The 27728-nt window shown below is 42.3% G+C and overlaps 1 protein-coding gene across 1 annotated transcript in view; it reads left to right on the top strand.

Moving 5' to 3' along the window:
• clmpb (CXADR like cell adhesion molecule b) overlaps nt 1-27728 on the top strand; it is a 53135-nt gene that overhangs the window by 21301 nt on the left and 4106 nt on the right. Inside the window, exons 2-3 of the mRNA XM_088939300.1 lie at nt 24180-24337; nt 25595-25796. Of these exons, the coding sequence (XP_088795426.1) occupies nt 24180-24337; nt 25595-25796 (360 nt within the window). The remainder of the gene's footprint in view (nt 1-24179; nt 24338-25594; nt 25797-27728) is intronic.

Genomic DNA, 27728 nt, shown 5'->3' on the forward strand with positions numbered 1-27728 from the left:
TGGGGTTTGTAATGCAGTGAGTCTCATCCAAAGAAAACACTGTGTTCCAGGTCACAGTACCAGTGTTACGGCCACGGACAGAGGTCCGTGTCGGGTCTTGTAGTAGACCCTATGCGATGCGATAAGAGTTGGAGAAAACAGGAGGCGTGGTATGGGAGAACACACAGGGGTTTAATAGTGCACAAAATAATAGTGACAGTCCGTGAGACAGTGAGCGGGGGAGAATGGCATCCAAATCCAAACAGGTCCAAAGGCAGGTCAGGGCACAGTCCGGGTGTCCATCAAGAAGTTATCCATCCTGGGATGCGACAAGGTTAAAATCCCCGGGAGAGGGGAACACACAGAGAGACAAAACATGGAGGTCCAAGGGTGACGGGGCGAGGTCCTCCAGACCCCGGGCTCAGGAAACGGGAGGTGTTGGGGATGAGGCCTATGCCCTCAGGAGACGGACGTAGGGTTTCCTGGTGCTAGGCGGGCCTCGTGACACCCGTACCCTAATGTTGAGCCCCGAGTACTGGAGGAGCTAGTCTTTAAATAACGTTACACATAACAATAGGAACCATAACAGGAACAATAACAGGAGTAGTGGAGCGCCCTCTAGGGGAGGGATGTCGGGCATGACAACCAGGGCCTTGCGCCTGGAGACTATGGCCCAGAAAGCAGGGTGCCAATTACTGGCCCAGCAACACTATTTGCAGTGGCAAACCGGATTTCCCTGTATGTCACATACATCATCACAATACTGACCAGTCCCAACCCTGCTTAGCTCTGCAGCTCTGTTGCTCATACATCCTTATTATAATGTATTTAAAAAATCGAGCTTGAAAATGAAAAATAATAATGTTCTCAAAATTTACAAGGCCTCTCTGTTTATAATTGAAAATGGACTTGTCTTTCCACCTTAGTACCAACTTCTGTTGCTGAAGAAATCACTCAAATGGCTCGAATTCAGTGAGCTGTTTTATATCTTGTGTGGGTATCTTATAATTCATCACCCTTTACTATATTCTGCTTGTGTCTTATGGAAGAACCAATGCTCTTCTAACCAGGCAAACAAGAGTACTAAGAGTGCTAAGAGTACTAATATTACTAGTATAATTAGTGTCAAATAAATGGGTTTTCACGAGGACAGAGTCTCTATATGACTAAATATCTAGCTATGTACGTCATCTGCCATTCTAGAGCCTTTGAAGAATTAGGTCCATGGTGTACTGTAATAACAGACCATCCTGAGATGAACGTTTCAAGGGCACACGATCTCTGGCTGTCCAGGAGCCAAGGGTGTGTGCAGAGTGTTTGGCAGGGACAGAGGAGCACAGAACCACCAGTCATCCCAAGAGCCGAAGAATTAAAATGCAGAAGCCACAAGGAGATAAGCTCCTGAAACTGGTAGCATGTAGCACACACTGGAATTCACATTAACATTACTTGGGAATTCACCTGTGCTCCTGCACATCACATCTGCTGTATTTTTCTGTTACACAGGCACTGCGGGACTTTAGTACCGTGTGAAAATACTGTTTACATTCTTCCTCTAAATGTAAATGACTCCAGACCAAACAGTTCGGAAAGCATTTCTGCTGTCTCAGTCATAAACCTCTACAAATTCCAAATCATCTGCACTGCAGTACACGCAGTAACCTGGTATTGGGGTTGAATTATTTTATTGTAATAATGCTCTTCATTTGTTTGTCATTATCCTGACAATGAATATTCCACATGTGTACTGAGCAAAACTCAGTATACTGTCAAGTGCATTTAGTCATCACTTTATGGAACTGTAAAACAGAAGTAATGTAATAATGATAATGTTGCTTTATTAGCCCTATACAACTTCTTACATTAGGACTTTGTCTTTTTGCATACCTCAGCTTGCTCTCCATGAGACACAGACAGGGAGAAAAGCTTGGGGTCAGAGCACAGGGTCAGCCATTGTACAGCACCCCTGGAGCAGTTGGGGTTAAGGGCCTTGCTCAGGGGCCCAACAGAGTAGGATTCCTCTGCCAGCTGTGGGATTTGAACCAGCAACCTTCTAGCCACAGGCACAGATCCATAGCCACAGAGCCACTGCTCCGCCCCAAGAATGAACATGGGAGGCAGCTGCAACGATGGAGTTGGGGTGGAAAGAGTATTTGTAGATAACAGAGAGTTTGGGAGGAGGTCAAATTGCAACCTTACATTTCCTCTCTGTTATCTATAAATACTCACCAGCTGAGTATCCCTTTTCACACATATTTTCTAGCTCCCCTTTTCCACCCAAACTCCATCCTTGCAGCTGCCTCCCATGTTCATTCTTTGCAAGTGAAGGGTATTTTGGCAGGCTTGACCTTATGACCAGAGCTGTCATTTCCTCAGCTAGATGAGTTAACGCCAAACACTGAAATATTAATTAGACTGTCTCTTTATATTTGTCATCTTGTTTCACCTTAATTACAGTTTGACAAAACTACTGAATATGAGGCTGGAAATCTTGGGCTTTGACATAATATCCAACTTAGTTGTAACCCCATCAATTGTAAAACTGCTAAAGAAACCAGTCGTCTAAAGAGCTTGTGTGATTTGAAATGGAAAACATACATTACTTTATAAAAAAATACTAGTTAGCACTGCCTTTAGTAAGATGTGATTCTTACTGGAGTTTATGATTTGTAAATAAACATGAAACATTTTCTGAAATTGAATTGTCGTGAACATTTGTAGGATTTTTCTAAGCTCATAAGTTGGTCAAACACATTTTTCCAATAATAAAACAGTACTGGCAAAAAAGGCTTGATTAGTAAACCCCAGAACGTTTCCAGTCGTGGAGGATATGGAAAGAATGCAGTGTGGGCTCCTGTCTCCATAATTGCCACAGCATGTTGGTTCAGCTGGACTCAGCAGGTCTGCAGGAAAGCTGCAAACATTGCCTAAGAAAATGATTGCAGCGTGCCCTTCTCTGGGTTATGTGGGAGTTTATTAAAGCTCAATGCGAAACAATCAAAAGGCTGTTATTAATGAGAGGCTTGGTGAGTGAAGTCATCAGGGCGCAATGCTGGGTATCCAGTTTCAGGACAAAACACCAGATGTTGACAGCAGACTAAAACTCCACTCCCAGATGTGCAAGCTTTGGAAACAGTTTGTTTTTTTGCATTGATACATGACGGTCTCCCCCCACCACCCCCGATTCCAGTGGTTACAAAAGTGCATGATCATGATTGCACTCTGTGAATTTTGTTTTTTTTTTTGTCTGCTCTCTTGCTACTTCAGATTTTTCTGAAGAGAGGTTTTAATTGTTTTCCCCTCTTTTTTATATTTTGGTAGAAAATAAGAGATTACAGATCAGATTTACTTACAAGGAACAATCAAAATAAAGTTGATCTGGAGGGCAGTGTCAGTGTTGTACCTCTTTATCCTCCGTGCCCCATTGATATGCTTCAGTAATGTCTCATGGTGACCCCTAGCTGCTGCAGAGGTAAGAGAGTGGATCAATGTCCATATCCATCAAGTTTGTGATCTCTTTTTCAAGGTTAGCTGTCAGTGTTGCCGGTTATACTGAGCTATGTGGTATCTCTCTTCTGGGATGGAGAATAGTGCTTAGGTTGGGACCTCCTAACTCACTTTGATAGCTGAACTGCATTATAGCCCGAGCTGACAGAAGTGAAAAGCTTGAGGTTTGATGAATGATAGCACTTAACACGACAGGGCACGGCTATCAGTCTTATCCCCATGATTAAAATACAAGCTGATGCACAGTATTTACTGCCTAAGTGCAAGGACACGGCCTTGGGCACAACATTTTGTAACTGAATGCAACGAAATGGTGACATGGCTGCAGATGTCAGTACTGTACCAGTGTAGTAGCTGCACCATCAGTCTTTTAGTGTTACCATCGTGAAAGAAAGACACAGAGCCATCTTACCTGGAAGCTGAGATGCTATTGCAGGTATGGATGTAATGTAAGGCCTGCTGGGATGTGAAGGTCACATGGTGCGACAGCTCTATCTGACCATGTGAAACCAGAGGATGTTGTGTAAAAGGCCATCAAAATGGCAGTCAAAACAAAAAGTGTGGAAGAGACTGAAGATTATGAGACTATTTCCTCACGAAGTGAATAATTTTACAAAAAGAAAACAAGATGTACAGTACACCTGCACCTTGTGTGAGACAACCTATTTACTCCCTTTCTGGCTCCACCAGTAAGGGTCTGCTTCGCTAGAACATTAATCTTTTCACAAGGCAGCATATAAACCTGGCAGAACATCAAACCTCACGGTGATGCGTGGGCCTCGTCAAGGTCTGCCGAGAAATAACTCCTGTGGTCGGCTCTGTGCGAGGCACAAATTTCCTATCTGGAGGACAGTTCTCTGAGTGGTGTATTGCAGGGGAAGAGTCTTTTCCTTAAATGTTGTCTTGGAGCTATTCTTGCAAAGATTGATATACAGTGCATTTGTGAAATGCATTGCAGTGTGACCTATGAGATTACACGTTAGCAGTAAAAAAAAAATGCCAGGATGTAATTTATGTTTATAAAAGTATGGCATCTAACCCAACCATTTTTTTTAGTGCAGATGTCATAGCAGCAAGGAAAGCTGTTTATCACTCTTTCGGTATTAATTTAAAAAGTTTTGATCACTCTTCAGTGAACAGCTATATATTGTCTCTCTTATTTACTTTTTTTTTAGAAAAAAGTTTTTAGTATTGTGGACAGCTAAAAAAAATGTTATACTGTAAGTGATAAATCACCTGGTTGAGTCAAGCAAACACATTTGGTATGTAACGCGCCAAAGTGCCTGTGTACTTTGATAAATGGAAAAGGATCCCTTTAAGAAGTAAACAGTTACTGGCATAATCTCTTATACACCCTGTATAATTAAAGGGATCTTGTGGGTTGATTGATCTGCTAAGACCTGGCTGGAAATCGATTAAAGACGCACATTGCAGTAAAACGTTTATGGCACCTTACCAAGGATCATCAGAGAAGTAGTGGCTTAAATCCCGATTAGGGTAAATATTTTTATAAACGAGGTTGTACTCTTAACTGACAAGATGGACTTTTAAAGAAAGGCTCAGTAAAAAAGACACGCTCTTTTCGATCGACATCTTAGTGAAGTACGATGCTTTCTTTTCATCAGATCTTTGCTGGAGCCAACCTGCAGTTCTGATTTCTACATGGGAAACAGAACGTTCTGATTTCACATTGCTGTTGCAACAAAGATCTTGTTGGCAGTGGATCAGCTCATAAATATATTGATGCTTAAATGAATTGCTGATTTTGTAGTAGTATTATGTTATTTACAGCAGAAACAAAAACTTACTGTAGGTGTTAACTACGGTATTTGCAAGCCTGCTTTGTGTCCCTGTTCTCTCAGAAATATATCAGGAGTATATATATATAAAAACTTTTTTATAGCTTAAATAGAAACTACCAGGTGGTGCAGAAACCACCAAACCATGTTAAAAGGTATATTTTATATTTTTATCAACTGTTGGAGTCCTTACAAAATTGCATCATCACCTGAGAAACGTAATGGTGTCCTGACACCAGAGATGACATGGATTAATGTCATGTCTAGCTTTGTATACAGTACAGTGCAAAGAAAGGGTAAAAGCAATTAGCCCAAGTAGCCACACTGTTGTGGGTCTTAACACCGCTATTTAGAGATCAGCCCTTCACCGAATGATGAAGAGATGCAGTGAAGATTGTGCGATTGTGTAAACACAGTTTCGTCATATAGGAGCTTTTGTAGGTTTTTTATGCTCAGTTGCATTTTTTACCTCCGTTAGGAGGTGGCTTGTAGACACAGAATAAATCTCCAAACATTTCAGCAGCGGTGTTTGAATGGTTCGACCCCTTCCCCCACAAATATCATAAGAGCTTTGTCGTGCATTTGCATAAAATGTTTTGCTTTATCAGCTTCTCTGAGCTTTTAAAGTGCTTCTGTTGAGTCCTGGAAGTTCGGTTTGCAATTATCCACGTAATTGCGAGCACCAGATATTTTCTGGACCCAATGTAAATCTAGTTTGTCGTTTTTGCTTCTTCAAATAATGTAAGAAATATTAACCAATGAGAAATTTGAGGCTCGCTTTCTATTCTCATTTTATTCATGGATTCAGGTAAAGAATCATTTCCAGTTTATCGCTTCAGATGGAGGTCGATGATGTCGACAAATTAGTATAATGGTGTGTGATTGAGACAGGCACATTTGCATAGGTACTCATCACAGTAATGACACTAATTCTCCCTGATGCAAAAATGTAAAGTAGTTGTATATGATATTTTGTTTTTAAGTGACTTCAAGTCACTGAAGCTGTGGCTCTTGGAGTACTTCCACAGTCTCAGCTCAGAGACATGATAGCGTTCAGTCAGCTCGGAAGATATTAGAAATCTTTTCCTCAGCTCTTTTAAGGAAATGGTTCTCAGCTTTGCCACTGCTCCGCTAATAACGTCTGGTTTCATTCATGTCTGAAATTCTTCATGTGCACTGTAGATAAAATTTTAAATGGCACTGAGTAAGGTCCAAGTTCAGGGAGACTTTTTAGACTGATCCTATTGAGAAAATCTTACAGCATGTTAAACCATGTGACTTTAAGAAATACCAAAGAGCCAATATTGCTGTTTCTTCTATTGCTTTCTCTTTGTATTATGTGGGATCTGAAGAACTACCCTTGAGCGAGAGAGAGAGAGAGATACACAGGAAATTGCTCTCCCATTTAAAGGCAATATTGGTCATCATTACTGTATAAGGAGATGGAGGGGCTGCAGCAGTTCAAGTGAGGAGCGTGACACGGAGCTTAAAGACTTGTGCCGTTCAAGCCTGGCAGCCCGCTGTTGCTCTGTTCTGTCTCAGCTAATCCAAACAAAGAGGTCCACCAGATCTGGAATGCGGACTGTTTGTTGAATCAGGGGAACTCGGGGCTTTTGAAGCTGTCAGGAGCGTGTGTGTGTGTGTGTGTGTTGAGTTTAAACTGAAGGTGGAATGCTTCTTGGCAGGGTGCACAGCTTCACCTGATTGCCATGTATAGTCAAGATTAATCAGGCCGATGCAGCACTAGAATAATGCCTGAAGGAAGGGAAATTCAGAATGCATTCCTTATAGAATTATCATTAATTATTCCAGAATGTATTGCCTTATACTAAGGCAATACCAGTAACAGTGTATTCTGAATTCTGAATACACTGTATTCTGAATTCAGCTCGGTCATTTCTTTAAACTAATTTTTGGCTATGTGTATGGTGATTTAGCGGAACGATTGTTTATGTTAAAAGCGGGGTTAGTAGGTTTCCTGTGATTTTCCACACGGGCATTTTCTAAATTTGTCTAAAAAAAGGGGACAAATTCTCGACATTGTCAGTTCATGACAAATTGGATTTCCATAGGGAGTTTTGAAATTTGATTTAGCCATACTCAGTGTGATGTTGTAATTTCAAAACTTTTGGAAAAAAAACAACAACAAAAATCTAATATCCCCTTTCCTGTACCTTTGCATGGTTGAAGACTAAACAATCATTGGTCACACCAATGTGGGGAGATTTCCAATATTATTATTATTATCAACATCTTATAAATATGTAGTTCAGGTGGGGAGCTGCGTCAGCATGCGTAGGCTGCAAAGGAACAAGTAATAGGTTTATTTCACGCTGAAAAAAAGAAGTAAACATTTCGGCTGTGGAGCCTTCTTCAGGTGTCACACCTTCTTCACACCTGAAAAGGGCTCCACGTCCGAAACGTTGTGTTCTCTTTCTTCTTTTTTTCAGCATGGAATAAACCTTTTACTTGTTCCTTTGCATCTTATAAATATTGTCATGTAATATATGTTTCACTTTTGTCTGTGTTTTTCAGTCAATTGAATTAAATTTCAGGACAATCTTAAGTGTGTGCTATGCTGGTCAGGTGGTTTTAATGCTACTCATGTAGTCTTGCTTGAAGCCCAGTTGCAGTCTTTTGCGTATAACTTCATCCTAAGCGATGACTGGAGCACAGATGAGACATGTCTGCACTGCAATCATAGTCCCCTTCCGGGACACGGCTGGCCTGTAGTTGCTGAATGTTTTATAAGGATGCCTGCTTGTGCTGGACCTGCCCTTCCTCTCCTGTAGCCCTTCACTGCAGAACGACCGGAATAAAACGAAATCAGTGACAAAGTCAGGGTGGTATAATTGCAGTGTGATGTTTGGATAGCAGCAGCATCCCCGCAGCGTGACACACTTGTCATAATTGTCTAGCAGGCTCCTGTTGCTCTCCGGAACACACAGGGAGGCTAGCGGGCCCTGTCTCTGTGCATCACCTCCTCGAGGAACAGAGAAATCCCTCTGGTAAAGAGACAGAGTGGGCGTTTGCAGGAGCTGTTGAACTGAGTTGCAGAATCTCCAGAATCAATATTGTCATTAATGCTTCTCTGCTATTGCATTTAATTACATTGCTCTGGCTTTTATGCAGGGAGGTCACTTGGTCTGGGTTGCAGAGCCATTTTCCTATTTGCTTCTGCTGCTCACAGTCACAAGCAATCCTGCCATTTGTGAAGTTCAATTAAAATGCAGTGACATTCAAGCATCAAAATCAACTGACATTAAGATTAATTTATTGTAGGAAACTACTGACATTAAGCAGGCGATTTTTCAGGCCTTACTTTTGCACCTAGTTGCCTAAAGTATAGTAATTTTGTGCTTATTTTCCTGAAGAGTTTAATTTCCTTTCTACGTATTGCCACTCTAGTTAAAATAAACATGTAGGTTTTTCAGCTTTCATTAATTTTTCTTATATTTTCAGAACACATTTTTTAAAGCATTTTTACTGGCTTACTTGAGGGTCTCTGAAGAAGATGGGTGTCTGAAAGTTCCTGTCCAGTCCAAATTCTTAAATGTGCTGCTCATCTTTTTCAACAATGTTTATTGATTTTGAAAGCAAAAGAACAAAATGCAAGAGATGCATTTAAGAAGAGGAAGGTGGTTTAATTTTAAAAAAAGAAGTTTTGTGAAGTGACGATGGCAGAAATTATGAGCCCACTGTTGTAAGTTCTGTCCTAGCAAAATAAAATTTAGAAGGGTATGTGTTACCCTTCAAACACTTTCTGCAAATGAAGGAAACAAAGTGCAATTTTTTTACTGGAGGGTTATTCCTCCCAACTTGTGAAAAAAGTTTTATGCTTCATTAAGAGCTGTGAATTAAAGACGCACTACCTAAAGATTGATAGGTGTAAACCTATAAAGTAAACCTTTGAAGTGCTGTGATTGTATTGTCCACAAGTGGTATCTATGTGTAAGGATTATTTATTATTATTTATAGAAATAGTCACTGAGAAGGAGTGGTTGAGGCCTCAGAGCTACAGTCAGCTCTGAAAGCACACAACAGCTCTGAAAACACTTCCCAGATGTGGAAGTATGTACTAGCTACCACTGTTTTCATCTGTGAGACATAAGTCTCCCTCAGATCTGAAATATGCACAGACTGTTGTCATTAAAGATGTCACCAGGAGCAGGCAACAGTGAGCAGGTAAAGTCTAAGAAGAGGAAATTATTCCAAGCTGGTGAAAGATTATGACATTTTGGAGGCCTGCCAAAAAGCAGTTGACTTTTCTTAAAATATCTAGTGAATTTGCAATGAATGGGCCTGTGACAATGGAGACAGTCCTGCCCTTGGGAGCAGAAATGTAACATCATGGAGTCTTAATTGGCTTAATTAACGCTGTTCAAGCTGGGTGCCATGAGATTGGTGCTCCAGAATGCAACCATGTCCTAAGCAGCCGGAACTGAGAAGCCTGATAAGAGTCTTTTTTTTTTAAAGCTTAGACTTCAGGGTGCACCTCTGTCTCTTTAGCTTCACTGCAAACGCGACTAGGCTTGCAGTATAAGACAAGACGGTGATGGTGTCCCCACCCTTTCATCCCTCATAGAGCTCTTAAGAGCGTTCTAGCGTCTCACTGGAAAGGTCCAGTCTGCTGGTGTCAAGGCTATCAAGGTTATCAGGGATGATCGCAGAGAGATTGTTACCTGAAACAGTGGTTTAAATCATGATGTTATTTAACACAGGTTCGGGAGGAGGTCGAACAGTAATCTCACACTTCCGCTCTCCTATGAATACCTACTCGCTGATTGCCCACAACTCTACACACATCTTTTCTAGCTCCCTTCAGTTTTCCCGGAAACCAGTTAACTTCCCAGTATGTTTTTTTTTTCCTCCGGGAAGAAACCAGAGCAACCTGGAGAAAATCCACGTGAACATGGTGTCACGATCGTTACTCCTCCTCTTAAGGGCGCTCCAGCCCTTCCTCGTTCTGTCCCATTCCCCACACCTGTTCCTTATTCCAGCCCCTCTTCTGTTCCACCTTTAAAGCCAGACGCAGGCGTTTGCCCGGGGCTTCTCGTTGATTTGCGCATCGTGAGAGCCCGGGGTCCTGCCGCGTCTGGCTCCGTTATGGTTTTAGTTTCCTGTTCCTGATTCCCTGCCCCGCCGGTCCCGACCCGGTTCTGGTTTTAACCTCGGATGGATCCCCTGGTCTTGGACTAAACCTCCCGTCTTGGATTCCCCCTCTGGATTTACCCTTGGATTGTTCGCCCTGAATTTACTCCCCCCGGACACCTGCACTCCTCGGACACGCCCCCTGTCTCCTGACCCTTCTCCTGCATGACTGTTTTCCCAATTGTATCCTCACATTCCGGATCGTGTCGTCCGCATAGGGCCCGGAAAGAACTGTTCCTGACACATGGGAAGGATACACAAATGCCCCACATCTGGATTTGAACCTAGGGTCCCAGCACTGCCAGGCAGCAAAGCTAACCAGTGTGCTTTTTAATGCATTTGACACTTTTTATATGTGTGTGGTAGGACTGGTGAATTCATTCTCTTGAGCAGACATTCACCTGACTGGCAGAGTAGATAAGGCTCCAGTCACAGTGCGCCTGGGTCAGGTGCCTCTCACTGACATCCAGGAGCTAATTGCTAACTGTTGTCTCAGTACGGATAGGGATTAGAAGACTAGTCTTGAAGGTCACATCACTGAATCGGCTGCCTGTGCCCCAGGGATCACCACTGCTCAGTGTGTGTGGCTGTCTCTTGCAAGATGGGACTTCAGAAAATCATGACATTGCTTATTAAAGAATACCTGAGACATTTTTAAGGCATTTTTCTAAAAAAAAAGAATCAAAACAATGGAACATTTCTCTGCATGCATGAATGTGATTAAGTCTGTAATATCTGTGCACCATTTAATCCCCAGCAGGTTCTACATATTAAAAAAAACAACTCATTGTTAAAAATGATCCTGTCGCCTCTTTAACTTTTTCTTCCATTAAATTGTCGCCAGTGTTCTGTATTCTTTGTGCCGTACTGTTATGATGTGGATACCACCACAACTAAAAATAATAGTCATCCGAAAAGACCGTTTTTCATTTAGTTTTGTTTTTTATTTAAGCTATCTAAATCCACAGGAGAATAAATGGCAGGAATGGTGTCCTGGCTGTTGTGATGTGCACTCTGGGATACATAAGCCTCCAGCTAAGCCCTTCTGAAACAGATAGGGTGCCTTCAGTGCTGGCTTGAGTCTGATCCATCCATACTCCAGATGCACGAAGCTCCTGGCATCTGGGACAAAACTGAAGATGATTTAATCAGTTCTTGTTATTAAATCCTGGGGAAATGTTGTCATTGCCCTGGCATTAGTCCACCCATGCATAGCACGTGCATTATTCTCCTTGACTGCGCAAAGCTCTGAGCCGCCCTGCCATCCAGGCTGAGGCTCGTCGCTGTGTCCAGGCGCTCAGTGCAATGTGAGGTGTCTGCTTCACAGCAGCCTTTCCTCAGGGCTCTGTGTCCCCTCCCCCCCCGCTTCACACAGGAGGCAACCAAAATTAAGACCTCGGTGGTTATTTCAGAAGTACTGTTCCTTGCACTGAGGAAGTGGTACCCACCAGAATCTGGCAGGGACGATCTGGGACAAATTGAGAGTGAATCATATTTCCTTTAAGGAAGACGGTGTTTTATTTTTCTCACACTGTTTGTGTCCGTGTTTTGTGGAATACCGCGGCAGTTGTTATTTTATTTTTTGAGGTGTTTTGTCTGGAAAGTTGAATCATGTTTAGTTGAAGAGTGGTTTGTTCTATTCATATTTATTTACAGTAAGTGTGTGTTTTGTCAGAAGGGATCAGTAGGCGTGGGAAGGAAAACACTGACCAGGCTCATAGCTGGACATGGGGCTACCTTGAGGGACGTTTGGTCACTGGTATCAAGGCTGAAGCTGCAGCACTATTTGTTCTCTGTGTGGGTGGTTCTAACCCAGCTGGGTGGTCAGCACACATCTGTGAGGCACTCTGCTCGAAAGTCATTAAGTTAGCTTGGAGTGAAGGGAGAACACCTGTGTGTCCATGTGCTCACAAGTCTGTCAAATTGGCTATGTAAAAGAAAACAAAATCCTGCATATATTAGCATCTTTTATATGGTCATTCACACACACACACTTCTTTCTTTTCATTTCTCTTGAAGTCCCTGAGATAACAACTTGGTTCAAAGGAGGGTTGAAGCAGTGGGACAGTGTTGTTGGGATCAATCCTAAATTGTTTTATTGTCTTCCATTAGACTCTAATCTCAGTGTCTCAGCTATGCTATTTTCTGTGTCCGTCAGCAAATTTCCTCTTAGATCCATTCCTGAGAACTGCAGGTAGTATGGCCAGTAAAATGTCTTGCCTTTTTTAGCAGTGGCCTCGGACAGAATTACTGCTCACCCCACTGGTTTCACTGACTGTGATTATAACTAATCGCGGGCTTCCTAATGGTCATTTATGTAAGCAAGCCTAAGTCTCTGCTAATCATGGTCTGTGAACCTACCCCAAGTGGCTTGCTAGAGAGTGTGACGTTAACCCCGTTATTTGGGAAGCCTTGAATAAGGATACATTTGATATCAGAGTTCTCCAGGGGAACACAGCTGCAGAAAAACAGTTTCCTTGCTTGCATGTAGTAAGACACTTTTGGTATCAATGGTACAAAGTTTGCTCTGGGATTTTTAACGTTTTTCTGTGATCATTCTTTCTTTTTTACGAGTTCACAAAATCTTTGTTTTTAATGCAGGGCTATGTATCGCCTTGAGTACCAATAGAGAGAATTTTGCCTATTATAGGGTGTAACACAGAACAAAACAAGTATCACGAGAATAATATTGATTTAATGTATGATACATTTTGGCTTAGCCTATGTTAACAACTGATATGCATGGTATTTTTTTTAATAGCACCCACTTTATGTTAGAATTAGTTCTTACAACAATAGTTCTTTCAAGGGAGGAAAGGTTTATTGCAAATTGTAGATTTAATTTTTCTTAAAATACTGAAACTGAAAACACATCTTATGTGAGCTTAATGTATAGTATAGAATTTACTCTGCTTCCTCACAGAGCAAAAAAGTCCTTGATGTACAGTATGTCCAAATGGTGAAAGAATTCTCCATTAATCTTTACACAGAATCTCTGCATAAGCAAACATGGAAAATTAGGCACTGTGTTTAACTTCAGAAAGCATGCCTAAAAACTACCTAAAAATACAGAAAAATAACATTTTGTCGTGGCCTTTAGTGCAATCTTTTACAAGGCATGATGACATTAAAACATCACTCCAGCAGTTGAAAAATATATGATTTTCTCCTAAAACTAAAAGAACTGTTGCATTTCTGCAGGACAGTGACACGTTCTATAATAGTGCACAGGTTGCATTCTATATAGAGATATTTGGTGGATTTTTTTAAAATGAGCTATGGCATTCATATATAGCAGTCTAAGTATTAATCAATAACTTGCAAGTTGTATCACGCACAAAAACAAAACAGTTCCAGACTACAATAAAGACAAAATGGACTTTGACATGGTAGTTTGAAAAAATGCTTTGATAATGTTCAGAGGTTAAAGTTACACATGTATTTTGGAATACCTATATGTGTGCACTGTAAACCCTTGTAGCAGTAAAACCACAGGGTTGATATGAGGTCCTGTGAGCTTCATTAAGAACACATGTTTACTTTAGTAGCATTTTGGAGAGATTTCTACTTCCATCTCCGTGATATAGCTTCTACTGCCACTATAACAGTTCCTTCAGCTAATTTCCAACAGGATCCTTTAAAATTGTATTAAATACAAGCCTGGCGTTATACCCAAGAGGACAGCTGCATTGTCAGTGTGATAAATTTTGGACTGGAAAAACTGCAGCACTGTCCCCCAGGATCCTCGCTGTGTATGGTCTGACTTGAGCACAACCCTGCAATCATTCACTCCCTAAAAATGTTCTCTTTTACATTTTTAAGATATTTACAGGGCAGGGCGATGTGGACAACACACAGCAAGTTTCAGAATAGCAATCTTTTGTTCAATTTCCTGTTTTTTTTCATAATGTATTATTATTACCTCTTGCAATCTGCAATGTATTGTCTTTTCCATTTCCCAGATTTTTTTTTTACTTCATTGCGACAACAAAAAGTGTATGAAGGACTTATTGCTGATAGCCACTCTCTGATGTGTTTGTACTGTAGAGAAATCAGCTGCACTTGGCCTGAATTGTTATGATATATTTGTTTTTCAAGTTTTTTTATTTTGAGGTTACGTCTGACATCCCATCATAGGCTCTTTTAATCAGGGGTATAAGCACTCAGCCATCACCTTCCTCTGTATAATCAAACATTATTTCCATGTTTCGCTTTGTGCAAGAAAAAGAAACCATGTCGTTCGACACATGCCGCAGTATCTGTTTGAATTATATCCACAGCTTGCTTTTGACTGTAAACGATATAAATTTCTTAAACAACTGTGATGTGTCTTCTTAAAAATGGGTTCATTTAAAAACCAAATGTCCAGATCTGCCTTCGGCTGTGTTTCTGACCTGTACTGTATAATCTTAAAGCTAAAATCCCCCCCAGAACGAAAGGAAAACCGCTTGGCTCCTTCGCGCCACATCTTTTGTTAATCATGCTCTGCGGATGAGACGTCAGCCTGGGCTAACAGATGAGATCAGAGAACGGTCATCTGTTTCCAATCTCCATCTCTCCCGTGTGGAGAGGTGAGCCTTCACTCTGAGACTTTCTGTATCAGACAGAAAGAGACAAAAAGCAGCGCAGGGAACTTGACCAGAGAGACCGAAACGCCCTCTTCCACTGTGTCCTCTGCGTAATGGCTACCTGTGGTTCCCTTTTCTTTTCTTTTCTTTTAACCTCAAATTCAACGGCCGTTGCTGAAAACATCGGCGGGCTCCCGACGTCTGCGCTGCTGTCCTTCGGGAAACCGCGACAGGGAAGGATGGAGCAGCACTGGGAATGTGGGGCAGAGAGAAAGATGTGGAGTCATTTTCCGAGGCCGGCGCTGGCCTTGCCGTCGCTCAGGTCCCGCTGGGAAATGCTGCAGTCGGACAGGAGCCGGCCACTGGTGCAATGAAAGCATTATTGGGACAGTATTCCCCTGAGACAGGGCTTGCCAGCGAATCGTTCATTCAGTCGCAGTCTGCGGTTAGGCCCGACCAGGGTATGATTCCATATCCAGAGATTATTTTTATATTTCACCCTCAGGTTATTGGGTTTTGGTTATTTAACTGCGGAGTAAACGAATCAATGTTATAAAGAGCTTTTATTTGTGTTTGAAATAGGGTTTTAATATTTAATATATTTTCAGTACCATGCTTGAGCGCAGGATTTCATTTTTAAGAAGCATTTTTGTTTCCTTCTCCTGGCATTTGGTGTAATAACGTAAAACACGACTATAGGCTACATGGAGGTTTAAGGCCACCTTCGACCACATTTGGCCCATGAAAATCAACTTTATTTTGCAAAATGATAAATAAATAATGATGAGCCAATTTATATTTTGGGGATGCTGGTATAAGAGACAATCCTTAGTTGCTCTAAGCCAGTCTGTTTGTTTTTATAGACCATGGTAATTGTTTGACACCAGCTAAGATTGCTGGGATTGTGTGGTAATGCATTTCCCAGAATCCCATGTTTGGTTCTGTAGTCCTTATCAGTTCTACAAACTGAACAGGGCAACAGGAAGCACCATTGAGAAATGGCTTTGGAAAGTGGTGAACTGAAGGCCTAATGGAGTTTATAATGAAAGTTTGGGAGGGATGACAACAACCAAGCTCAATCGTTCTCAGCTGTCAGTAATTAGCAATCGCTCCCGTCATCCTTCCTCCACCAAACGCTATAAATACCAACGTGATTTCCTACTCTCCCTCGTGTACGTCTTTTGGATCCCACCTCCACCCACAACTCCACCTCTGCAGCTGCCCCTTGGTTACCCTGCGGGGGGGGGTGTCCTGGCCTCCTTGTCCTATGTCCAGGAGGTCAGCCCTCATTCAAGTGGGTTAAGCTAATATCCGCTCCATAATAGTTCATCACGCTTTGATCATGGGTGTTGTCGTTCCTAGTGAAATCTAAAAACAGCCAATACGCTCGTGTCGCCAACAGCCACGAGATGGAAGCCTACAGTATATTCCCCATTTTTTGTGGGGTCGATAAAGTCTTGGCCAGATTTCACATACCAGAAATGTTTAAAAGCCAACACCAGCAGCATCACCACCCACAGTCTTTATGAATACACACTCGCGGACGTAGACATTCGCTTGAACGCTGCAGATGTCATGCTTTCTTGGGGATGGAGCAGTGAACAACAGTTTTCTTACAGATTCGTTGCAATCTAAATCACAGTGTCTTCAGCCTTCTGATTACAGTTTGTTCCTGTCCTTTTTAGTTTCAACTACAGTAATCAAGCTAAAATGCCTCTATAAACTATTTGGTCTATTTGTGGTGTTTCTAAACAGTTTACATATAAACAAACTAAACTGTTTTTCTGCCATGGCTTTTTAAGTGCAGATGTTAGCGAGTGAGGAATCATATGTGGTTTCAATTAGGAGGTTATTAAATGTAAACATGATTGCTGGCTTTTTCCTTTTCCTATTTCGCCCATGCAGGGCGTGTTCAGCCCAGTTTCCACAGTCACTGAGGGAGGTGCACAGCCCGAATAAACTCGACCGAAAAACGCAAGACATCACACGGATGCGCTTATATTTTAATCACTTTTAGCATGAGCAACTGAGATCCTTTCACATTCTACCAAGTGCTTTGTGAGGGTGAAATCCACAGATGTCTGAGCTGAATTTATTTTAAGGACGAAAAGTTGGAATGTTGTGCAGCTAAAGTTTTGTTCTTGCAGTGCAGGGCGAGGCAGTAAAACATTTGATTCTGTATTTTATCATATGAAGGAAGCCAGCAGGCACATTTTTTTTAGTGTTTTAAACCACAAGACTTGCCTAGCTGCCGTAATATCGTTGGAAATGGACCAGTGTGTCCAACCACAACTGAGAACTGTTTTAATGGTGTGTGCTTCTCAAGTTCATTGGTAAGCAAAGCAGAAACTTTCAAGTTTGTTTTCAATTTGTCTTTTTTTTTGTACTGGTAGCCTTTGTATTTCTGCATGTTTTATGGCATTCCTACAAGCTATAAATGAAAAACGCAGATGTATTTTAAAACCTCAGAAAGGTACTAAATTTAATTTAGTAAAACCAGTAGAACAATACTTAAGGGGGCGGTTTTATTTTATGTTTGCATTAGCCATCCACTGCTATAAAATAAAGCACCCATCACAAGAGCAGGACGACTAAGATACATATCACATTCTTTGCACCCACACCTAGTCAGCTGTATTTTCCACCTAATGGACATAAAAAATTGCAGATTGCAGCAAAAGGGGCTTGGCAGCACAAAAGCTTATTAAGTATTGATCTCTGGAGGTCAGCGCTCAAATCCAGCTCTAGCAATGTAAAGGGAGTTTGGCATCAGCTAAGCTGCACACAAAAATTAGTCCGCATCATTGGAACCACCGCCAAACATACTATAGCTCATAGGCTTGGGGTAGCAGTAGGAAGGTTGGTGTGTGACTGAGACTGAGATTCTCATCTCACTCAATATGAAGGAATTGCAGTGATTCCAAGGAAGTCTGGGAAGGGCTGCAGTGTGGATGTCCTGCTCCCCGTCCCCTATCAGAATGCTAAAGAGTGGGTCCAGTGTATGCAACAGCTTGGACAGTCACTCATACAGTATATCCCAGACTGGTGTCTGCCTCATTCTTGTCCTGGAATAGATAAGTCACTGAGAAGGGCTGGAACGAACCAGTCACAGCTTTCTTCCCCTCAGAAATCCAATTCTTTTTCTTTTCTATCAACACTTGACACAACAGAACCAAGGAAATTAATGATCTAATCTTCTAAAACCTTGTTTGGAACATGGCTGTTACCGTCCAGGTAATCTTCAAGTTAAGGTAGTAGCCAATTTGCAGGGAAGCAGTTTTGCTTTTCTTTTGAGAATCTTTTTGTTTCTCACAAGGAGAAAAGTCTGTTTCTTTCACTCCTTATGCTCATTCTCTCGTTCAAATCCCCCATGATGTAATTTTAGCCCTCGGTATTAAACACACCCTTTTCATATGAAACAAAAAACGTTATGTTCCATAAAAACATAAATTACTTAACGCCACTCAAAGGGGGGGGGGGGGATGGGGTGGGAAGAGAGAAGAACAACATCATTCATGGAATAATAATAACAAAAGATAATTAAAAAGTGAATCATCGGGGATATAGACAGGAATTAGATGTGTTTTCTTTTCGTTTCGACAAGTGCTGAACTGCTGCTTTCGAATCCTGCAGAGAAGGCCACTGGCTAGCTTACTGTACACACACATGCGATTCCAATTAAGGGCCACCGACAAGCCCTTTCCTTCATGGTACCAGCTGGCCTTTCTTTCAAGCACATCGACAGCACGTCCTCTGGGGAAAAGCAGGCCTTAAGCAGGCATTTTGCTGTCTTTTTACAACACGTAGAGGGTTTCTTGTGTTTTTGTTTTTTGCCTTTTCACACCAAATACCTCAATTCACAGAGCGCCGGTGCTGGGAGGCGGTGGAGTGTGCGCAGGCGTCAGCGCTGTGCGTCTGGAGCAGCTCGCGGTGCTCCGGGGAGACTGTGCCCTTTTGGCTCTGGCGCAGCTCTCCAAAGAAAACACAGGACTCCAATCTGAGTCCCACAGAAGAGGCACACTTTGAAAGAAGAGCTCTCTGTGCAGACAGTCTTTGGTGTGGGTTGTCTGTGGCGTTTGTGATTTATTCATGGTTTTGTACAAAAGTAGGATTTGTTACACTTTTTTATGGAGCTGAGCTTCAGAAGTGTCAGCTGTAAACTTCAAGAAGGTATTCTTCCGAGACATGAAAGACGTTACTTCCCTATGACTTTGCATAGCGAGTTGCTTGTTATTTATCCAGTGTCGCCAGTACAAAACGTTTACCGAGTATGGAAGAGTAGGACTGACAGGAGAATGACAGGAAGTTTTGTCAGGTGGTTAGAACCCAAAAAGGATACCGTAATTGTTTTCTGGAGTTTCTAACTACTAAACATGATCTGTTAGATTAAAATACAGAGCGATTATTGTTCCCCGGTCTGATAGAAATAACATGGTGTTTGCATACTTCAAAAACATGAAGAAGGAAAGTACCACCTTCACTCACACACCCTGTGTATGTAAGATTGTGTATTTATTCACCCCCGCAGCACGAATGTTTTTCATGCTCCCAGGACAGGAACCCTGTGGCTTGAAAAGCGAGTGTGCTGGAGTCTTGTGGTCTGTTACAGGGAGTCATGAGTGTTTGAACCTTACAGGAACCACGTGAAGGCAGCAGAGGTGAAGTGGTTGTGATGGCTTGCCTCATTCGCAGGAACAATGACACAGAACACTTAACCAGGTTTGGAGTTTGGAGTAATGCCAAACCCCAGAAGAACAGAATTAAGGAAGCGGTCTCCTCTTTCTCTTTCGAGTCTGAATTTCTAAGCAGAGCCGAACTCAGGTATCCCATGAGCACAGACACAAATCAGACAAAGTAAGCGCATTTTATTATGACAGGATGTTCCTTTGGGAATGATGTAAATACATTTTTTTGCTGAGAAAGAAATCTTTGGGGGAATTAAAAGTTTCTGTCATAAAACCAATATCCCAATAAAACATTTTTTTTTATTCAGTCACCAGGCATAAACTACTCTTCCAGGAAGCAATTTAAATTTATAGGGCAAAATTAAAACATATATACTGTATATAATTTTTTTAGCAAAAGCTAATGATTTTAATCAATACAGTGCATTCCTTAAACATGTTCTCTTTAGTGTGTCTTTAGTTTCTGAAGAAGCTACAGTCTCCACCATTAATCCAAGCTTCTTATGAATCTATCAAAATAAACAAGAACATAAGTGACATTCCTAACGTTAAGCATCTTTTTTTATCAGCTGTGGGCTCCATGCCGGAACTACTCCTGATATTCAATAGTATTGTAACTTGCGAGTGGAAAATTCCTTGTTGCCAGCGTGGAAGGGAGTGGATTATGTGGCTTAGCCTCTTAAAGTGCAGCCTGCAGTCAGTAAACCCGGCCTTTGATTTTAAAAGGATGAAAATGTTCAGGAATTGTAACTAAAGAAGGCACAGGGTAAAAACGAATTTGGGGTGCTTGAAGTGTTCCAATATAACGAAGGAAACAGCAAACATGCATGTGATCGCATATCAAAATTCTGTTCGCACTAGTCACACTTGTTAATGTTAAAAAACCTGAGACAGAATTACTGATTGCTAGCTATGACGTGTGGCTCGTTTTATTAATGGAATATTTGCTTCTTTTGTCAAAAAAGACAGCTTAAATCTAGATAGATACTTTATTGATCCCGTGAGGGAAATTGCAGAATATACTGGCTCACACAGAGTTTTCGGCAGGATTTTGTTTCTCGCAGCTCTCAGACTTTTCAAAGTAAATGTCCGGTATGCAGACTCGTTCTATTTCTTGCAGCGGTTTAAACTCTGTAAGCAAGTGACGCCGTCGAATTTTGAGCAAACCTGCAGTGGGGAGCGAAATGTAGAAAATGTTTTAGTGCACGGTGTGGTGCCACAAAGACGTTTGAAATATTTAAGCAATGTTTGCCCCAGATGTATAGTAAGGGGTTTTACTGTTACACCTGGATTAAATGAAGACGACTTCGATCCTCCTGCCAAGTCACGTCTCACAAACCCAGTGCTCGATGGCATCGTTTTGTTTGACAGACCTCTTCCTTCTACCTAATGGCAACCTGCCATCAAGTAGTGGGTCTGTAATTTGCGATGGGCGGGTGGGTCGAAGTTTTTCGATTTAATCCAGGTCACAGATTGCAAATGGAAAATAAACCAGATGAGGTTGGTATCAAGGACATATTTATCACTGTAGCCCGAGACGTTGTAAGCAATGCACTAGTGCCTCCTCTTTTCCTTGCTTGATAGGCCTGTCAAGTGGGGTGAGATTTAAAGTTTTACTCAGTGGTGGAGCTCTTGTAGTGCTCTGGGAGCATAAAGGCTCCCTACAATACATCAGTCAGTTAACGTGTAATATTTGTGAAATGAAACTGTCATATTTCATCAGAGACTTTTAATGGAGTTCATAACAAACATTCAGAAGAGAGACAGTGTCCCCGGCTCCTGCCAGTCAGAGGCTCTCTGTTGTGATAAGAGAGGACTTCAGACTTCCTTTCCCAGCATTCTTTCCTGGGGCTCTTTGCCACTAGCTTCATAGCCACCTCTGATGCAGAGACCCTGTGGCTCATTTTCTTGGCTCATCCAGGTGGCCAGACACAGGTGGTTACACCTACAAACCGAAATGTGCTCTTAAATCTTCATTTAATGCACTAATGCATTATGTGCAGGAGCTCACACCTGAAGAAGGCTCCATGGCCGAAACGTTGTGTTCTCTTTCTTATTTTTTTCAGCATGGAATAAACCTATTACTTGTTCCTTTGCAGCCTACGCATGCTGACGCCGCTGCCCACCTGAACTACATGTGCAGGAGATACTGCAAGAGTGATAACACACGATGTAAACATAACTTCTGGCCGGCTGGTGTCCTAATACCAACCCCCAGTTTAGGGATTAATGTAGAAGAACAAATATTTAGTTAAAATAGATCATTTATTGCTATTAATATCCCCCTGCTTTTTATTAAACAAAAATACCCACATACAGTACATATTGCTAGACTGTTTTCAGACTTCCTGTACCAATCTGTGACAATTCAAGAAGAGGACCGAAGATGTCTGGTCTGCTATGTGTATATATTAGCATGAAGAAAGCTTTCTTATATCTTGAGTTTTAAGTCAGGAGCTTTCCTATTATCAAGGCCTTAGCTAAGGCAATATGCTGACTGGGATGCGATCTTGACTTTGGGCAATGTTAAGGGTACTGGGCTGGTTATGTCCCACTGGCTGTACTATAATAAGATTTCAAGAATCTGTGGGGAGGAGAATTTACTGGAGCACAACTCCCCCTAGGGCATTTTCATAGAAATTGGTTCCTTCGTTCGCTCGAGCCTCCCTAAGCCAAGCTGCCTGTTTCCTTTTGTTAATTATCCTGCATTCTTTCTCTGCCTGGACTGAGCTAAACCACAGTCTGCAGAGCCAAAAATTACAGTCTGCTGTTGATCATAATTCAGGGAAAAAAAAGAGAAAAAATAACTGAGAGCATGAGCGTGCTGTAGCCCACAGTCATTGACATAGCTAGTTTATCACTGCAACAAAGCCACAGCACTTCTGACAGAAGGGGCTCCTTAACATTGCATTGCATTTCCACCCTGTGCTGCAGTGTAAAAATAAGTCACACATTCAGCAGCACCACAAGATTTTGAGGCAGCAGCTTAAAAGTTAAAGGAAATGCATTTGCGTTCTTATTTTTCAAAATAAAATCCTGGGTTTACTTATTGCAACGTGTCTGGTTGAAGCGCAGATATCCATGCTAGCATAATTCAATAAACTCTTTGTTACAAGAAAGCGTACGGATAAAGGAGAAAGATTAGCTTAAAATCAGCTTCATAGCAATAAGCATCAAGAATATAGGAAGTGGGATCAGTCTTTTCAACCTCAGATACTGCAAACTAGCCCTGAAGTATTGCTTTTAATGGTTTACTGTAAATCCTAGATCACCTAACACATATTTGAAAGGAAAACAGCCTACATTGTGACCTCTGAATCGCTATTTTTAGCCTGAAATGGTTTACTTTAAATACGAATAGATTTGAAGTGCCTCGTCCCTCGTCCCCTTGAAACTGCATTAAATGCTGCATGTATATATCAAATAACAATATGCAAGCGAAATAAGTGTTAACGGATATTTTTGTGCCAGCTCAACTCTCCCAGTATTAAAAGAGATCTTCTTCTATGTTCAATACTCAGTGCCTTTAAAGCCACATTGTGAAACATATATTGTTTCAGACTTCCAACAGATCCTCATCCCTGCAGCAGAAAGATATAAACGCCTCTGTTTGTTGCGTGAATTTGCATCACTGGGTACTGCTCCGCTTTTCTGGATCGGCATACATTGAGTGGGGTGAAAGCCATAATCACAGAAACCAGTGAGGAAGTTAATCTGAAGGTCTTAAAAGCAGTGATAGTGCACCAGCGCTAGACAACCTGGACAACAGCCTGATTGGTTTGTGTTGCAGGCTGCAGCCCCTCCTCCCCTTGTAGACAGTGTCAGCCCATAAGAACCATGCCAGCTCTCGCAATGGTCCTGAAGCAATTAGGGACTTGTATCAAGGACAGCCAGAAAGCCTCCTGAGTGCTGAGCACTTAACTCTGCAGGGTACCTTTGCGACTTCTAAATCCAAAAGCAAAACACGAAGATAAATGACTCTGTAAATACTGTATAAAAAAATAATGTACAGCTGTCCCCCCAGGAGCTTTTCTGGCCCGCACAGGGGCTATTGGCTGGACTTTACACAGACAGGAGCTTGTCAGAGAGGGGTATTCATAACCAACTCCTCTGCAGGAAGAGGACAATATGTAGCACATTTTCCTGCACGGCAGGCTTGAGAATGCATGGAGAGGCTGAGCAAGAAGACAAAGATAAAGAACAGTGCTGCAAATAGCAGAGCTTTACCCAAGAAATGTGCACAGCATCTAGACTGCAGTGTGTATTTAACCTGCATTTGTGTCATTAATTCATATTAATATTGGGCCAGCAGTAATCCTGGGATTTTATATCCCATGCAAAAATAATATTCCCGACTCCGAAGCAGCCAGCTTTGAGCCACCAGGACTGAATGCCGCTATTCTGTTTCTTGTCAACAATAAGTAATAATAAAGAATTAAAATTAGCAGTGTCAAATGCTGTAAATGAATGGGCCTTGATTTTGCTTGCAGTTTTCCTGGGCGTGCTGATGGTACGAGCCGAAACGGAGATGAAGAGTGTGGTGGGGGACAACGCTACCCTGCCCTGCCACCACCAGCTGTGGCAGATGGACCCCAGGACGCTGGACATTGAGTGGCTGCTCCAGAGGACTAACTCCAAGCAGAGAGCGGTAAGAGAGACTTCCACTCCAGCACTGGCTGTGGATTTTGCATGTCCTAATTGGCATTAACCTTGGGAAAACATGATTAACATTCGACACATCCCCATGCTGATTACAGATGCCCACCCCGTTCGTAACATTTCTGAGGCGCCAGCAGCATTTTAAAAACCACCTCGGAGAGCACTGTGCAAGACCACCTGCTCCGCCGAATGGAGGGAGAACAAAATCTGCTTGAGAGACAATTAACCTGAGTGAACCAGGGAAACTGATTCATTTCCTGGGAGCGAAGTTTTAAAAGCTGGATTCTGTATATTTTAATCTGTGCTACACAAAGGCCACTGTGTTGAACCATCAAAGTAGTTCAGTTAGACTGGGGAATATCAGTGTAAGAAAAAAGAACTAATGCTTTGATATTTATTATATATAAGAACATCGATTTTAATATTCAAGTGGTTGTTAACAGAGATTTGAGGGTTTTATAATTAAAATTAAACAGATCTGAACATTGGATTTGGAAGAAGACACATCAGCTGGCCATACTACAGAAAGAATAAATGATATATATATATATTTGTTCTGCTCTAAAAAAGAATGAGCTTGTCAACATATTGCTTTCGTCGTTCATGAAAAACCACGCTCACGGGTTGCCAGGCGGCAGTGCTGAGGCTTCCAAAGAAGAGACTGCCGCAACTTTGCTATTTTTGAAGCTTGTCTGAATCCAGGGCAGTAGACCTGTTCCCTTTCCGCAAGTCTGGCAGGGGGAAGTACACCCAGGAACATCACCAGCTCCCACATCAGCAGGAGGCTTGATGGGGACATGCATAGTAGCACTTTTGCTGACAGCTGTAGGTGACACAGCTCTGGTTAGCAGCTGAAGTGAAGCATCCAGTCAGATTCTGTGTTCCATAGGTAATTGTTTGTGAGACGAGGGCTTCTGCATTGCCGCTGGCAACAGATGTTGGTCGTCTGTGCGCGGCAGGCAGTAAACAAGAATTAGAAAGAGCAGCAGTCCGTGCAGCTTGATGCAGTCTGGCACCAGTGCTTAGCAGGCAGCCAGGACAGAGCAGCCAGGTGCGCTGTACACGGAGGTGAGAACTGCACTGAGCTTTCGCTTCTCAGAGAACTCCCCCCCCGTGGCTCTGGTGCGCACGGGCTGTGCCTCATCGTGCTGGAAGCCACCTTCAGGGGGAGAAAAAACAAATACAGCTTAAACAACTGTAAAAAAAAAAGAGAGAGAGAGAACCGGTTTGCGCCACTCTCCCGCAGGTGATCACCTACTCGGGCAGCTCGGTGTACGACGACCTGCACGAGAGCCTGAAGGGGCGCGTGTCGTTCGCGGCGGACTACCTGAAGGGCGACGCCTCCCTGCGCATCGCCGACCTCCTGCTGGCGGACTCGGGGCTGTACACCTGCAAAGTGAAGAACGGGGGGCACTACAAATGGAGCAACATCAACCTCACGGTTCTGGGTGGGTCTCGCCGCGCTGAGTCGAGCTTTCGTGTGTTATCATGAGCGGGCAGGGAAGTTGCCTAGGAGAGAGAACTGACGCTGTGCAAAATATGCGGTAGCTTAAAAGGGGTCTCTCTTCCTGTTCTTGTAGCGCTGGTATACCAGCAGGCTTACAAGTTCTCTTTGAAGCACCAGCATATGAAGCTGCTAACTGGTACAGTTAAGGTGATGAGGGAGGCTACGTTGTGATGAGAACCAATGGACACAGAGCTCTACAGGACCAGGTTCGGACACCCCTGACCTAACATAATACTTTAAACACAGAAAATTTGTAAAGGCAGAAATACAGGGGCGAGATACAGATACAGCACATACTGTTTCTGCTGAGGACGGCAGAGGAATACTGGAGGGATGGCAAGCGTGTTGATAACAGAGCCAGACTTACTAAAGGAGTCTAATAAAACAAAGAGTGTGTGAGAAGATGTGGCATTCAGTTACACTAATACAATCACAGTCGCTTTTAAGACATTTTTATCGAAAAGCAGATGTTTCTGTAACAATAAACCATTCGTCATTCCTTGTTTTTTATGTCCTTCCTCCATATTTTGTGCAGTGTTTTGTATAGTGTTGAACTGTGGTTTAACAAAACTTTTATTTATTTCCTGCCCTGTCTCATATTTTCTGCTATTCGTCACTTCAGAGTGAACCCCATTCAATATTAAACTCATACCGCTGTGTTCGATCATTTAACAATCAAGTTGCTTTATTTTATTTGTATGTTTTATGTCCGGAGTCTAAACGGGTTGTGATAATGGGAGGAGTGTAAATCCTGGATGGACTCAATCAATTACCCCAGACATGTTTTTTTCTTTAATTTATTAGAAAAGAAATGCATACCGTGTAATTTAAATATTTTACATCTGGTGCTTAATTTTTTCATTCTGCTTTCATAACTATGACAATGCACTACAACAGGATTCTGGAAAATAACGTCCATATGTCTTTTCAGTTCTGGGGGAACTGCTTTTAAAGTGTCAGTCACCTTTTTTGTGCAAGATGTAATCTAAAAGAAAAACAGCTGGACCAGGTGTAACACACACGGTAAATGGAGGATAATTGTAGATGGAAATCTTAAAACAGACAAGAGAACATTATGATCCATTCAGTCACTTTTAGTAGCTGCTATATCCTTCGAGTCCTGGTGATCCAGCAGGTGCAACTGGATGGCTTTCCTGGGCACTCAAGCTCATGTCTTCACACACACACATGCTGGAGAAAATTAAGAGACGCTAATTGATCTGAACGCTCTGCGGAGTCCTCCTTGACCAACAGCGTGGTGGAGGGAGAAACTCCTCCACGCCACGTTAGTGGTGTTTTTGCTGCGCTTATATTCCAAAGAGGACAGAAGGGAATACTCCAGTATTCACTTTGTTGGCGACCCTAATCCCTGGGAAACTCAGCCATAGTATAACCATATTGAAATGAGTAAAGCCTAGGTCAGTGCAAGAGCACTGAACCATCGATACTCACTTTGATGAGAACTCTACAACTTTCAAAACGAGTGTGACCAAAAGATGGAGATCTGTCCAAGAGACCCCTTCTTCTGTGTTCTCTAGCTCTTCAAGTAATGCCTCAGATTCCTCTGTTGGAAGAGCATGCTAATGCCTGCCCTTATTTTCTCTCTAACCAAGTCATGAAGCTGCCTTCCAATGTGTTACACCCAACAAGACACCGCAGAGAGACAGTAGCTTCACTGCAATGTCTTTGGGATGTGGGAGGAAACAGAAGTACCTGGAGCAAGCCTGCATGATTATGCAGACAACATGCAAGTTTCTCAGGGACAGAGGCAGAATCAAGCCCGGGAGCTATGACGTGGCAGAGCCACCCACTGCACCACCCACAATTTATGATATTATAGAACAGTTAATTTAACTGGCATATTGATGTAGCA

The sequence above is a fragment of the Atractosteus spatula genome, chromosome 22 (assembly GCF_055471065.1).
Source record: "Atractosteus spatula isolate fAtrSpa1 chromosome 22, fAtrSpa1.hap1, whole genome shotgun sequence".
Classification (NCBI taxonomy): Eukaryota; Metazoa; Chordata; class Actinopteri; order Semionotiformes; family Lepisosteidae; genus Atractosteus; species Atractosteus spatula.